The following is a 16,774-nucleotide window of genomic DNA, read 5'->3' on the forward strand; positions in this document are numbered from 1 at the left end:
AATTCTTCTTAAAAGCTTAATTGTTAGCATGACATCATGATAATAAAGTACTGCAAGGGAAGTGGATATGTGAACACAATAGTTTGTTCTTGGTTTCTTCTGGATTTCACCTAAAATGCAGATCATGTACCTCATTTTTGGGACAGAAATTCAAGATTTAAAACCCAAATATGTGTTGATTCTTTAATTGCCACATTTTTCAATATTTTGAGTTTAGATCAAACATTTTAAATCAATTGGTTTGAAGCTGATTCACTTTTATCATTAAATCAGACTTAATTCTAAACAAGTAGTGATTCAAGCTCTTACTAGTTTTGATATGAATTGACTAAGTTGAATATGAAGCTTTTCACTGTTACTTAACCATCATTTCATAATTCACATAGAACCTCTGCTTTGTAATTGTTAATTAAAGGAATGATTGCTATAACTAAAGGAATGCCAGCAATCCACATGCAATTTCATGGAAATTCTGGACTGCTCTGCGCTGACACTGCAGCAAGAGTGGAGTGCAAGGATTTGGGTAGGAAGCTGAGTAAAATGGATTACCAGTCTGTGGGATGAACTGCAGTATTTTATCATTTGGGTTTGGATCTCAACAGAAGGATTATCTTAAGCAGTTGTGCTCTGACCAATTTCTCTGGAATAACTAGAAGTGAATAGGAACTTTTTTCTATATTTGTTCTCCTTTTGACATTTAATGAATTTTTAGAATAAGATAAACTGATTGCTTATCCTAGACTTTTTTTGCCATGTTAGTGCAGAACAGTATTAGAGCTATGACAGCAGAAACAACAGCTTCAGAGAGAGCTGTCTTTTGAAAATTCAAGTCAAAATACACTTTTCATCATAGTTTCAGTATTTATTTTGTCTCCTCAGTCAGGTTTTTGCTTTTTATTTGACAGACCTATATTACTTTTTGAAGACACACAGAAAAGGAAACTATTAAAGGACAGGGAATTTTATGATTGTTGCCTTCTTCAGAAAGTTTTAAGATTATATCGCTTAGGAGCTGATGATTTTTAACTTTTTTTTTTTCTGTTGCTATTTCTACATTTTCTTTAAAACATCTGCAACAGATTAAGTTGTCAATTACGAAAATGGAAATGCAAATTAACCTTCTGGAATTCAAGTGAATTGTGAGAAAAATGCTCACTCCCTGAACCTCTTTTTTAGAACAATCTAAAAGCAGTTGAGCTGTAAGCTGAGGAACTACATTTACACAAACACTTCTTTTCCTCTCTGACAGACCACTGCAGAAATTTGTCAATAGCAAGTACAGGTAGTTAAATGAGGTTTCCTGTTCCCTCAAACTGAAGTACAATTAAGGAGCAGTGTGGATTTTTTGTCTTTTCTGTTACAGCCTAAGATAATTCTACAGTAAGCCCTATAATTGCTGACTTAGTCCAGTCTAAGCTTTCTATCTTCAGCTGCTGAGAAGGTCATACCTTGGGTCTCTTATGACCCAATCAGACTGATTTTCTCTGTCTTAAAATTAAGTTTGTAGTGTTTTAAAAGAGGTCTGTGCTTACACGCAACCTTTTAAAACCTGCACTGGTCCTACAACCTTCCCTCATTGAAAGGAAATGGACATCTTTCTGTGCATATATAAGTTGTGTGAAACACAATGTAATCAGTAATTGCCACTTCTGATTTATGGATGTTTGTGAGACTTCACTGTGGTGTCTATTGTGTCTGTGCACCCCAAGAAAGGGACTGTTTGCATAAGATTTTGTGGGGGATTAAAAATCCTCACTGTAAGAGGACTGGAGCAAGTGGGTGTTGCTGGGGCCATCATTACAAGTTGCCATGGGACTTGTCTAAAATCAGTGTGCTTTATCTGGGATAAACCTTGGGGACTCAAGGCACACTTTGTCATCTTCTGTGTGTAACCTGATTTGAACACTTTCTGGGGTATGTCTTAGGCATGTGCCTTTTAGTTCTTGACCCCTAAAGATTTGGTAAGCAAATTGTAAGGTCAGGAAGATGTGATATATTTAGTTTTTGTATTATTTATGTATTTTAAGAGTCAGTAAGATCAAATCAAGGTATTTTGTCTCTTCTCATCACTGCATGACAACATGTGTTTTAATAAGTCTGTTTTGTTTCCAAAGGGTGGAATATTAGTAGAGAAATGATAAAAATCAGAGCCTCTTACTGAGTTACTGGATTCCTCAGGCTGAAGGCCATTTGAAGTCCAGGTATAACAGTGTTCTCACGTGAACAGTAGTGACATCCCTCGGAAAATGAAATAAGCCTCAAGCCATGAGACATCATTCATTGCCTCTGCCACGGCTGTGGTTGAATCAGGTGGATCAAGGATAGCAAAGGCTCCATGGCATCATTTGTGTTTAATGCATTGCTTTTGTTAAGCAAACAGAAGAGCTTTTCTTAAATGATCAGTTATATATTATTTAAAATTATGGAAGATTTAATAGTCAAAAAAATCAAAGGAAAATTAATTTCTTTTACAATGAAAGAAAATCAGGGATTCTTCAAGCATCTTTTCTGTACAGAAAGCATTTTTTTAATTGCAGAAATGGTATCTATTCTTTCCAACAAGAAGTTTAAAAACATACTTTTAATGGTTTTACAAAATTATCCTGTAGCATTTTGAAACATGGGAGTTGTATGGTACAAATTTAACATTAACTGACTCCCTGCTTTAACAGCCTCCTGAAATCCACCATGTCTTTGGGAAATGTTAAGCTCGACAGCTACAAAAGAAGAATTTATTAGAATATTCTAACTGTAAAAAAAAGTCTTTTTGTAGAGAGACAGCAATTTTCTAGTGTCATCTGCTTACTAATGTAGAGGAAGCCCCTTGACAAGTTGCTTGGCAGGGTAGTTCACAGCAATGTGGCTTCACTGCTGCTTCACTGCTTCTCGGCCTTAAAAACACTTGGCCTAAAAACAAGAAAGCTAAAAAGCTTTTGTGTTAGTCTTGCTCACACTATCTAAGTTATAGTAAAAAATACAGGAGGAAGGGAATAAAAAGAGCAAACAACACTGAAAAATCAATCTGAAGGTCATATCTAATTGCAAGTATCTGAGCCATAAAAATAATTTGTAGCTTTATAAAATGAACCTTTTTTCCTTTTCCTTCCTTTTTTTTATTCCCCCCCCCCCTTTTTTTTCCATTTTTCTTGTTCTTTTTCCTTTCCCCCTTTCATATAGCTCATTAGGATCACACTCATTTTTGGGAAGTCTTGCTCTTTAAAAAGGAGTATAAAATATAGACAGAATACAGACAGAAAGCATGTCCTTATTTTCCTCTGTTTCACTGAAAATGGAATTTTTGGCTCCTTTTCTTTCCAAACACTTCATTTGATTGACCTATGGCTTCTGATGAAAGGTTATGTGTGGTCCTGAAGTGTCTTGATGTTTTAGATACAGTCTCAGCTTCTACAACAGAAGAGTAACACAGGGCAGACTTCTGCTGCTCCAGAGAACCCTGGCTTAAATTCTACAGAGCCTCAGGTGAAACACTCAGCAAAAGCCTGAGAGAAGACAAAACAAGGGGATGGATTTCAGTTAGGGGAAAGGGGGGGAGGGGAGAAAAAAAAAGGCAATAAAATCCCCTCTGTGCAATGAGATCTAAACCATCTGAGATTTTTTCTATAATTTAATGAGATTTCAACAAGAATGCTGCTTACTGATAGTGCTGATATTTCATTCTGATGGCATTCACAATGACATTGTCTAATGGCCTCTTTCAATAGCAACATGATGTCTTAAAAGCATAATTCACTGAGAAAAATCTTGTTCTCTTAGAGCCACGCTGATAAGTAAATAAAACTCTATGAGTTTCTTGCCATTATTACATGGCTGGAAAGAGATGTTCTTCATTGCTTACAGATGCTTTCCAGTTAGTGTTTCCACATGGGCACCCTGGTCTTCCAGCTGCACCTGCTCTGAATGGTTGTTAGTAATTCTGTGTGATCTTGTCTGATTTTTAAGATATGTCCTTATGCCACTTTTTATATATCCATTTTTAGGAAGAGATGTAGGTATTTATTTTGCAGTGAAGTGTCTTTACAACATCTGACCAGCCACTCTTCTCTTCAAATTTTCTCAAAATATTATGGCCACAATGCTGATATGCTACCTTTTTTTCACATGAGCTATAAATCAAGCTTTAGCTAAAAGCTGACTTGTGCCCCCGTGCTTCACTGTGAGTTAGACTGTTCTTTGGACAGTAAAAGTTCAAAGTATCGTTTCTCCTGGTGACTACCTTCCTCTCTTCTGCTATTTCTTTATTTCGTCCATGATCCCCAAACCATGTACTGGATCATTATGCAGACTGCTTGCTACCTCCTGTTACGATGGGTTCTTGCATTAGGTTTTTGTAAGAGTGGTAGGAGGCTCAAGTAGCATTGTCTACTAAGCCCTCTTGCAGATTTGGGTAGGGAATTGCAAAAGCAGTTCGATTTTATAGAGCAGTTAAAGAACTAGAAGGTTAAAACCTACTGATTTCCAACTGGTGGAGTTACTATAATTTGTTTCATTGGGCAGACTCAGAGTCTGTTAACAGTCTGTGCTCACATGGACTCAAGCGGTGAATTGGGAAGATTAATCCTCTCTACAGTGTTATGTAATTGCTCAGTGTGAGTTTCAAAACCCTTCTGTACAAAAATATGAACCCAAAGGATAGAATCATCCCTCCAAATCCATGACTTGCCTCCTCAGACCCCAGCTTTAGCCCTTTCTTCCAGAAAGGTGGCAGTGGTCAGCATGTCAAGGGCAGGTTAAAGTTCTTGAATCATGGCCTCAACAGAAAATCCTCAAACTTACTGAAAACTGATGAATAATATTAGCAGACAAAACTGAAATAATAAACAGGGACTGTACAGGCATTGGTATTTTCATTAACAAAATATTCTCTGACCTAACCTTATGAAAAAAAGGATTGGAAAATAAATGTTCAGTCTCTAAAATGGAGCCTTGCAATGTAATTGGATGAGTAAACAGCAGAATCCTATCTTTCTCCATGTCCTGTCTTTTGAAGTCTGTGAATAAGCATATGAGGCTGCAGACAGCACCTCTTCCAGTGCTGGGAGAGCTCCTATTCTTCAGATCCAAGGCCTTCTGTTTCTAGGGGCTGCCACTGTCAGATAAACCAGAATGAGGATCATAAAAAATATTTTGTATGAAGATATTTTTGTTTATATTGTTATCGATTGTTTTTTCAAACTATAAACCTGAAATTTTTCTTTATAAGAGTGGTGGTCTATTTTGACATTGCTGCAGTTTTGCTTACAGGATATTTCATGTAATCTTCAATGCTTCTTTAGTTTTAAGACAATGAAACAGTGAGCTTAAAAGCAAAATAATGTCATTTGAAAACATGGGTATGTTTAGATAAATGTGCATTACAACTCTTCCTTATGTCAAAATGTCAGACACAATTTCAAAATAATAAATTTTTTTTTCATATATATATGAAAATGTATGTAAATATATATATATATATATCCCCACACATATATGTCTGTGAGAGATCATAATGGATAAGTTCTTGACTTGTTTTCAAAAGTACATCTCTCAGCTGACTCAGAAATCATATTTATGGCTGTGATTATATCTACATGTAGGAATAATGACCATAGTTTATAAACACTTTTTTAGTGATAGATTTCAAAAATATCGTAATCAAGGGAAAGTGAATTTGGCTTATTTGGGGATTGCTCGACTGAAAGCAATGAGGACTAGACTGCTCAGGAAAGATTGAGCCTGGCTATTTCTGAAACAGTCCATATAAAGATATTGGAGAAACCATATATTCTTTCATTTTCTGTTGATTTGGTTGTGTTTGGTTTTGTTGGGTTATTTTTCATTTTAGCTATAGATACTCTATATTTGTTTATATAAATAGACTGTCTCAATTAGTGCTTTCCCAGGAGTTCGTTGACAAATGCTGAATGCCTTGTACTGTGATAAAGTAATGATCATTGGAGGTGGAGGAAAAGTAAGTTGCAGACATAATATTAAGCATCTGCCCTGAAGCTTTTTTCATTTAAACAGAATGTATTTCACTGACTTAACTGAGTTTTTAGATAATCTTGTGTATTTTGCTAATTGTTATAATTGCAACCTGGTATTACATCAGGGAAGTATTTATCTCTTTAAATGGCATTTTCTAATCTGGATGGAGATAGGAAAAGGAAATTAGAGCAGACAAAAAGAAAGCAGTATGCATAAGGATAATGTATGCCACTAGGCATTAACGGGCATTGCTTAGTTGCTTGCTTTTGCTCAATGAAAACTGAATGGAACTGGAGGATTTTGAAATGGTTTCATTAAGTAGGAAAGATAGTGGAGCTATACAAGGAGATACAAGAAAGCTGAGTAAACAAAGCTGAAATGTAGATGTGCTGGGTGTCATAGATTAGCTTACATAAAACAAGCACTGCAGACTGCAGGTGTTACATACAAAAAATGTAGAGAACATTAAGGCTGGAAAAGGCACGTACTCAGACTAGGAGTTGCCATAACCCAGGTAGCCTGTGTTCACATAGTGATAAACGGAAACTTTAAGGTAGTGAATTAAGCCTCTCTCTCCTTATAACTGGCAGTTTCTAGAAGAGCTAAGGATAGGAGATTGCTGTGCTAAAATGCATCTCCTCTTAAAACATCTTTTCCCTCTTTTCCTCTCTCCATCATGCATTGATGGCAGAAAAAGTCAGACATGCTGGGCAATATGAGGCCAATGACATATGAGGCACTGGGTTACCTTGCAGTGGAAGAGACAGAACACAGGCTGAAGTTGTGAACAGAAAAGAAGGCTGGAAGTTCACGGGTAGCGGGTGGGATTTGCATGTCTGTTATGAGATCTGATAGATTCTAATGGTTGCACATGGTACTCTGTAGGCTTTATAGAGGGTTGAAGAGCTATTTTTAACAAGTTTTAAATCAACTCCACAAGATTAATACTTCCCTACTTACTGATACTGAAATACAATTTTTACTTTGTTATTACAGTATCTTACTATCTCCTTTCTTTTACCACATTCCTGGGATATAACTATATTATGGTTAAAGCTGTAAATACATTTTGGGATGGATTCACTTGGGATGCATGAGTAGATTATAAATCCGTTTTGGAATGGATTTATGTTGACTATTAAAACTTGTAGGGAGGCTTACTTCCAGGATATAAGCACGATCTGGTGGCCGCAAAGAACTTGTGGAAACAAGTTCTTGAGCCTTCTTTACTACTCCTATGAAAATGTTAGCACAACTATCTGCTCCCAGATAAGTCTGTTACCTGCTAGCCTATATGTGTTCTTTATAGTTTTACAACAGTTTCAGACCAAAGCATATCACCAGGGTATAGTACACACAGGCTAGTACCTGCAATAGCAGAATTCAAGGAAAAAACATTACAGATTTTGTTAACACATACATTTGATTTCTGCAGAGATGATGGAGGATAATGAGGTGCTAATTTGCTTAAAGCAGCAGAGCTTTGCATCACCTATGTTAATTAATCATTTTCAAAGTTGTGATATTTAAGAGAAAGTATTTTAATTATAGCTATACATTTTCTTTCAGCTCCTTTCCCTTTCGGTTTAGTTCAGCTGCAAATTTTGAAAGCATTGTTTTCTTCTCTGGACTTTGCACTCCTCAACAAAATGTTGACATCTTGTCAAAACTACATAACTTTCAAAATGAAGTGTTATGAGTGATGCTTGGAATCTTTGGTGAAGCTAATGAAAGAGTTTGGTCTCCTCAGGCAAAGTTTTTGCCATCCTGGTTTGTCAGTCTTGAAGTGCACACTTTTTGTAATGAAAAAGAGGAAATGATCGGGGTAAAACTTTTCTGGCATTATGATGTATCCAGCAGCAGGTTTATTTTGCTAACAATTAGTAACTCTGTCAATGAGTCAGTGTTGTAATGGTGAAGAGTTGACAAGTTATTGCAGCTATCTATGCAAAATTATTTTTATTTTTGTCTTCTACATAAGAAATCTCTGGAAATATAAGGATGTGTTTTAATAGTTTTCTTTAAGGCTTGATTTTCATCTCCTTAAAAGAGAATTTAGTTTACTGTCTCCTACTGAAACATAAAAGTGTTCCACATTTACAAAGTCTTATACAGCCTAATTCTGCCGTCTCATGCATATGCATCTCATGATAACTATTCTTTGAAGACCTATTGTCTTGTGCCACAAGACTTGTAAATCTGGTATGCTTTCCTCGGATACTCAGATTCACAGTCTAGAAAACCTTACGTTGAGTTAGTCTGATATGTTATGTGTAGATGCAGAGCTTCACGAAAGAGCTCTGCAATTGAATCCCTCTTCCTCTTACCACACAGGAGTGGAAATAAATCATAGAAATTTGTGCCTTTGTTATTTCTGGCCTCTGAGTGATAGAGGGGACAGCAGAAGCTGGATTGGTGTTTGACTGGAGAGTAGTGTGGCAAGAAAAGTCCTGAGGAGTTGAAAGTCTGGAACTGGATATAACATATGGCAAAAGGAAGGAAGCCTTAATCTTGTCTTCTTTGACAAAACTACTGCCAGAATATCAACAAAAGGATAACACAGCTTTGCATGAGTATCCCTCAGTCCAAGTAATTCACTGGAATATATGTGGCTAAGAAAGAACTTACTACACAATTAAAATTTTGCCAAGGTGGATGCAGAATTATTTTTTTAAAGAATTATATAAATTTGCTCTTCATAACCCCATTATATTTCTGTATTGCAATACCTCTGCAATATATCTCTGTAATACCCAAATATCCACCAAAAATTTTTCCATTCTGAGAATTTCATCAGATGCTGTCTGGGATGGGTATGACTAAAGATGGAGTATTTTCGTATGGTGAGTGCACATAGCTCATCAATAGAGTTAATGGTTTCAATCTGTTCCCTGGTTTAAGCAAGCCTTATTTTCTAGTGAAAAGAATGATATTGGCATTCTAATGGCAGGGTTTGTATAAAATCTCTCTTTTAAATTCCTTGGTCTGTTGAGTTTTGTTTTGATTTCAGTCTGAGAACAGACTTCTAGCTGTCAAAACGAGGAAAGGTAGAAAGGGTGGTTGAGTGACTATAAAGCACTCTCTTTTTTTATGTATGTATAAAAGTGGACTATAGCCACATTGCCTTGTGATAAGATTATGCTTCATTTGGTCTCTTTTCTCCTTCCCTGTGCTGTGCTTATATAAGCCTTGAGGTTATTAAAACATATTTTGACCCTTCACTTCAGAATGCAAGAGAAAGATTAGACTCTTTCTCCAAGAGTGGTGGCTTGAAGCAATAAAAAGAGAGCCTGTATATAAATAAACCTTGGAAAAGAAATTTTTTTAATAGACAACTCTTGACAATACAGAAAACCTTTGTATGCACCATCTGAAGCAGGAAAGGAATTTATGTCTCACAGATGAGTGCATTCAAAAGAACTGTAATAAAATAGGGCATTACTTTTTTTGACGAGAAATTTCTAGTTTTGGCTTATAGACTTATATGATGCTGGCTTTCAGTAAAAGCTAAGTAACAGCTTGTATTGGATCAGTATATTTTCCCAAGAATGCTCCTTAATGATGAAAAATAACACACTTCTATTTTTTGACAGGATGCAACCTCATCTTGACCTAGTCCTGACCTAAAACAGATCTTCTCCTCTAGTCCTGAAGAGTACCTCAAATTAATTTGCTCCTTTCAGAATAAAGGAAGGGGGAAAAAATATGTCAATGAGCTCAGTTTAGGACTTCTAAAGATTGAGTATATAAACAAGGGCAAGACTGACAGCTCCACCACACAAGGCACTAGTCTGGAACTCTTCAGGAGAGAAGTAACCTGTGCATGTATTGGATATGCTTCCTTTAGTGGCACGCACAACAATTTATGCATCTTTTCTTTGCTCAATCAAAATATTTGCAGACATATTTACAGAGGAGGAGAAAAAGAAAACATAATGAAAAAAATATGATTAAGAGAAAGAGCAAGCAACATTAAATCGTGACAGGACATGGAACAATTTCAGTGGCCAGAGTGAACATGCAAAGAATTCAAATGTCTGTTAAGTATACCAAAGAGGAAATGCATTAAACCGTGATATGCTAAGTGGATTTGTCTCTATTTCAATGATGAAACATGTCACAAAAACTCCCTTAAGCCTACATATCTATCATTTCAGACAATATTACCATAACTGAGTCAGATTTGTTTGAACATGGCTGATGTCTACAACTTTCTTCCATGAGTGGCCTTAATGACTAATTTCTGTGTGTGTGTGTGTGTGTGTGTGTGTGTGTGAGACCAGGGCAGAGAGGACTAGATGAATTTCCTTTGAAGAATACTTTTGTACCTTTAATTGGGGTGGTCCTTCAAAAGGAAAGCTGCCATTTCACTTTCCATGCTTGTCTCTATGGCTGAACAGGCAGTCAGAGAATTTCCACTTGAAAATCTAAATTATAAAACTTAACTGTGATATTCCTGAGCCCAGCTCCTTTTCAAAACTGCAAACTTCAGAAGAGAACACAGTGGGAAGTGACTAATCTTGTTCTTCCCAAGGACCCCTCCAAAGCTCAGCTGGTCATGTGGCAGTAGACTGCTGTGGCAGCAGTCGTCTGGGAACTAGTCCCATTTCTTTATCTGAATGAAAGTAGATTTGTGCTTGTAAATGAATGCCGAAAATACTATGTTGTGAAGCAGCATGATCGTGGAAGTGTAAAGACATGTCCAAAAAGTAAATTTGAACTCTCTAGTGGTACTTATATATATTAGGAGGCTGATGGTGGATGGAGGTAGTTAGTGTTGACACCCAAAACCTGAAAGTGACTAAAGCCTGGGACTGGGCTGAATTACCCCCAAATGGATGGGATTGAGATCTAGTATGTTTGCCGAGATCTCTCTTATGCTTGTAGTGCACTGCCAGCATCTAGACATTCATTGTTTTCTTGTTCTCAGTAGTGTTAGTAGGAAGCTTATGAATGATGTCATTGGAATGGAATAGCATGTCTTGCAAACAGGACATGTGCACAACCAGTGAGAACAGCCAGAATCTATTTTAAGATGTACGATTATGTAGCAGGTGTGGACACAGAAAGATTTACAAGAATATTGCCAAACTCAGCATGGTCCAACTTGAGCCTTAGCAAGGTGAACATTATAGATATTAAGGAAGATAGCTGATATTAATTTTGCAGGCAATGTATGGCATTAGATATCTCACCATCTGTAAGATGCAATGGGTTAACTCTATTTCTCTTCTGAGTCTGAGATCTGCTTATTTTAAATAACTTTGAATTAGCAGAATGGTGCTCTGACTGTCAGGTCCTCTGTCAAGAGGTTTCAATGAGTATCAAGTCAGATGATTATGGTAGTATGATTCTATAGTAAACATGAATGCTTCAGATGTCAAGTTAACAAAGTGAAAGCTATTCCAGGAAATAAGCAACATCAGTTGAGAGTTCAAAGGAAAACATGGTTTCAGAGGAGTAAGCAGCTTCATTAAACTTTATTAATGATCCCTGTAGATAAATTTTGCATTTAAATTAATGTCTTGGTTCAGGAGAAATCAGTATTACTGAGCTTCAAGCAATGATGCAAAGAGATTTACATGAGCTGAACATCTGTGATTCCCTGACTAGTGACCTCCTAAATAGGATTCTTTTTTTTTTTTAGAATTGCATTAGTTGTAGATTTAGTAGTTCACTCTTTCCCCCCCCCCCCTCTCTCTGCTAAAAGACAGCTGTTTGAATTAAATTCATTCTTTATCTTTGCAGGGTCTTCATTCTGGTGCTTACTGGATATTGTTCCTATAAAGAATGAAAAAGGAGATGTAGTACTCTTTCTGGCCTCTTTCAAAGATATAACAGACACAAAAGCAAAGATTGCTGCAGAAGACAAAAAGGAAGGTTTGTGTGTGAATTGTAAAAACATTGATAAGAATCAACATTCATATGTCTGAGAATCACACCTACATGAAATTTTGCTCTTGTGTACACTTTTCAAAGTAGAGACCTCCTATCTTTCCAAAGGAAAAAAATATATATAATGAAAGAATAATTGATCTGTCATATTTTTTATTAATTATTGTTCCACATTCAGGAGATAGACTACTTTGTCCTCAAAATTAAATTTGTTTTTATATACCATGATTTAATTCATTTACTTTTTGAATTTTCAGAGGTACATTCTAGAAAAGCTAAACCTTTTTAAACATTCCTTCTGTGAATCTCATTTCACCATGGCTGAGATATGAATGAATGTATTTTTCATGTTCTTCAATAAACAGAATGTACAACAGCTTTAGAAATTATTTTGCCTATTGAAAAGCATATATGTTCTTGTGTCATCAAAGTTTCATTACATGATATTAAGTTACAGGATTTATTATGTCATCAGGATTGCTCAATAGTGTAAGAAATGCATTCTGACTTTTGTTTCTGAAAGGAAGCATTGCAAGGATTCTCTCATGAATTTGGAAAATGATTGTATTATGGCAAAGATTCACAATTTCCATAAAATAATTTTGACTCTGTAGTATAATCAAGATTTGCTAAATTTTGCTAACACAAAGCCAATTCAGTGGGGGGGGGGGGGGGGGTTGTGTTGTGCGTCAAAGGCAGGGAACTTATTCCAAATTTACATTTTGTCAGTGTAGTGAACCAACCCTTTAATTTTGCAATTTTTCAGTGTCAAAAAACTGTTTAGAAAAAGTTTACCTGTAGGCAGCAGGAGTAACTCTTAAAATTCTGTAAAATGTCATTACTGGTGAATTTTCCAAGCTGATATTACTCTGGTATTTGTTCAATTTTTTCACCCTGTGATAACCATTTCATCTCTGCATATCTCAAAAACATAACTTAGAACTCCTTTTCTCTTCATGGGTTTTTAAAGTAGGGGGAAAATTAATATTCAACTTTTTCTGGTTTTAAGATATTTTAAAATATTTTAAATATTTTAATATTTTAAATTAAATATAATTATTAATTTGATATTTTAAAAATATTAATTTTTCAAAAAAAAAGTTCTATTTCAGTTACAGATCTGTGTAACCCAGCATTCTTTTATGAAATTTTAGTACTTTAAAACAGAAAATATTACGTTGCCCTGCTCTGATAAATATTCATAAATCAAAATTTATGGTATTGATATCTACCTCTTCTGTATATTTGGAAAAATAATTTCAACTTTGTCTTACTTTTAAATCCCTGAATATTGGAGGGTTGGGTTTTTTTAGTTTGCATCCTTCAGTTTTTGCACCAAACATATTTAAAAATTTCTGAGCTGAAGGACTGACAAATGGGCTTGAAGTAGTACATGGGTACATTTTGCAGCTTGCCGTTACACCCAAGCAATTAATACAAGTAAAAAAATTAAAATGTAAAAAGAAAATATTTTATCTAATTTCTCCTCAAGCCTCAGAAAACCTTACTCTTATGAAAATTTAAGGAAAGTAATTTATTAAAACATGATATGTGGAACCATGTAGAAGAGAGATTGTCAGAACATTTGTGCTCTAAGAACTAATGACTAGCTTGCAAGCAGTGCAAATTTTCAGGATAGATTCAGTGAGAAATCACATTCAATATACCAGTGATGACCTGAAATAGGTATATTAATGATTACTTGTAAAAATTTATAGCTGTATACTTATTTTAGGATGGATTACAATGGCCTTTTGATGTGGTCTCATGTCAAACTATAAATCTAAGCAGATTTTAACTCATGTTTCCTGGAACACATTTACAATTTAATGCTACTTCTCCTACAGTGGTCTGACACAGGAATGCACATACACAGAGCTGCTTACACCAGCAAATGCTCATTCAATTGCTATAAGCTTATGAATATCAACATTTGGTTGCCTTCTATGGTGTACCCTTTGGAGCACAATGCTGAAACTTCGTTTTTTCTTTCCTTCATACTAATTCTAAAACTATGAAAATCATTTTATGTTATTAGCATCATGGAAGAAGAAGGTAGCACTTATTATAGGGTTTGCCAAATACACTGTTTCATATAATGCAGTGAGATAAAAACCAGGAGTTAACAATTTATTCAAAATATTTACAAACAAGTCCAGCATTTTAATTTTATGTAAATCTACCTGGCTATATAAAGATACATTTAGTGATACGTTAGCTCTTTGAGTTACATTAGAATTCTTCCTGTGCAGAGTGATTCACTAATCCTCCATCACCTCAACAACATCAGAAAAGAATTTCTAGTACAATCTATGCAACTGATTCACTATCTGAAATTTCAGAATGTTTGACTTCTAGAAGCAATTGTTGCTTCTTTACTTAGACCACAACTACTATCAGGCATGTAGGAGGCACCTCGCATTAACAGAAAATTGAGTTGGTATTTTGCTTGGATGTACGAAAGAACTTTTTTAATGTTCAGTGATTGATACTCATTGCAAAATTATAGATAGGTATGACTGGATATTATTTTTGCAGTTAATCTTGTTGAAAACACAGTTTTACTTTTTTTCAAAGATTACCAAATTTGTCCTTTGAAAAATCCAATTATTTGTAAACTTGGAGTTGAAAGCAAGCTGTTGCTATAAGGTAATTGCCATTATCGCCAATCTTCTATTGCCTTTTTAGCATATCTGTTGAGGTTAGAATATATGTGAGGAGAACTTAGATGCAAATATTTTTAGTGTGAAACTCTTCTGTCTATGCAAAGCCCTTGTATCAATGTTTTTGTTTCAGTCTCTCTTCCGTTTTCTACCCAGAACAGACTTTTATAGTTTGTGTGGGTCATTAATAATCATATTACATCTCTCTTTAATTTCTAAACTCCTCAGAAAAGTTATCTAACAAATTTCTGTCATGTTCCTTTTCTCCTAAGTCTGCCCAGGACCCCTTGACATTCCACCAGCATTCATTGGTTATGCCTCAAAGAGTCTTCTCCAGACTCCATCTCCCTCATGTCTTTCCTGCCTTTGATTTCACCTGTTTCTTATGTAAAATCTGGTTCTCCTTGTACTTTTACAATGACACCTTCCTGAGCTTTGTCTCCTGAATTTTTGGCCTCTTTCTTTCTGTGCATGGTATATGTGCTTTTCCAAATCCCAGGAGCTGATAGTCTCTTCGATTTTCTACAGACATTTTCTTATCTATTTTATCTTGTCTGTTCGCACAAGTTGAGCTGTTCCTTTGTGCCAGTGTGTCTTGCAAAAAGTCTACCTTTTGCATTATTTTCCTTTACCCTGCCCAAATGTCAGATGTCGTCTGTGACCTTTTCTTTTGAATGTCTCATTCTAAACACAAATTTAACAGATTTTTTTTCTGCATAAAAGTTTCCAGTGAAAGCAGCCATATCAACTGATGGGGGAAGCAGACTTTTTTTGAAGTCTTTCATATAAGAAAAATACAAAAACACATGCCTGGGAGTTTGGCAGTCTTTAAGTGCTATGAAAGCAACTTTCATAGCTGCTTTGTTTTGTTTTGGGTTGGGTTGGGTTTTAAAATCAATTTGCCATCTGCCTAACCCATCCCCTGCACACTCCCTTAATTACCATATTCTTAAACCCCTCATCATTTCAGTTTACTATAGAAATTCACTGTTTTCCATCTGCTTAGTAATATCTGTAAAAATTTGCTGTCATGCGAAGCAAGTCACTACCTTTTCTCCCTAAAATTTGGCTCTTTAATCAAATTGATGGTCTTCTCAATATACAGGAAAAAGTTTATTTGGAGATTTTTTGACAAACACAGTGATTCCTTTAGAAACTGTTGCTTAAGCAGTTTTATGGAAGTTTTATTTTAATATCCTAACTTCAGTGAGTTCCATTGTCCTTCTGGGGGAAAATTGATTAAACTGAAAATTTCAGAGTCCAAATGTGGACTCCATTGTGGTATGGCTGGGTCAGTTATTTTCCGTTTCTGGGTATGAACTTTCTATAAAATGCTTGAACATATACTGGAAATTAGTTGGAATCCAGGAATCCAGGTTGAGAAGTAAGAAATCACATTATTCTGTGACAGCTTTTAGATCTCTAATCTGTAATAACATGGGGTACACAGACAGAGTTCTATGGCTATAGTCAGTGCTAAAATTTCCCAGTTGAATTTGACTCATTACAAAAAGCTTCCTCTAGCTTTTATTGTTAATCTGTTTGTTGGTTTGGGTTTTTTCATTGTGAAAATTCTGAACTCTTAGTTTGAAAACTTAGGACAGATTTTCTCAACTTTATCCCAGCATTATTAAACAAAGGTATACAATATATAGTAACCACAGAATAACACGATAGTTGAGGTGGGAAGGCATCTCTGGAAATTATCTGGTCCAGTGTCCTCTTCTAAAGCAGGGTCAGATTGAATGGACTGCCCAGGACCATGAACAGGTACGTGCTGAATATCATGAAGGATGGAGAATCCACAATTTACCTGGGTAACCTGTTCCAGTGTCTGACTGCTCACAAAGTAAAAATATTTTTCTTAAACTGAATTTCATGATTCAGGTTTGTCTGCCTCTTGGCAAAGATGTCTTCACCCTCAAAATACTGTGAATTAAAAGTTGGACAACACCCTTTCCCACCCTAAATTAAAATGAAATACTTGTTGTGGTTTAACTGGCTAGCTTTTTCTAGTTTCTTAATAATCCCTAGGTTTGTATGAATGTCTAAGGAAACAGATTTATTTTGATCATTCATCATTTGTTGGAGGGAGTTGTTCTTTTCAGTGTGCCAGAAATGAAATACCAAGTGCCAAACATTTTGCATTCCAGATTTTTTATGTTAAAACTATCTGCTTGGAGTAGGGATGGTCTCTTCTAAGAAATTCTGCAATGTGCACTTTGATTTAT

The 16,774-nt window shown here is 35.5% G+C and overlaps 1 protein-coding gene across 1 annotated transcript in view; it reads left to right on the forward strand.

Annotated features, from left to right (window-relative positions):
* KCNH8 (potassium voltage-gated channel subfamily H member 8) overlaps window positions 1–16,774 on the forward strand; it is a 160,092-nt gene that overhangs the window by 53,874 nt on the left and 89,444 nt on the right. The window contains exon 3 of the mRNA XM_071560150.1: window positions 11,734–11,865. Coding sequence (XP_071416251.1) covers window positions 11,734–11,865 — 132 coding nt within the window. The remainder of the gene's footprint in view (window positions 1–11,733; window positions 11,866–16,774) is intronic.

The sequence above is a fragment of the Pithys albifrons genome, chromosome 7, assembly GCF_047495875.1.
Source record: "Pithys albifrons albifrons isolate INPA30051 chromosome 7, PitAlb_v1, whole genome shotgun sequence".
In the NCBI taxonomy this organism is placed as follows: domain Eukaryota; kingdom Metazoa; phylum Chordata; class Aves; order Passeriformes; family Thamnophilidae; genus Pithys; species Pithys albifrons.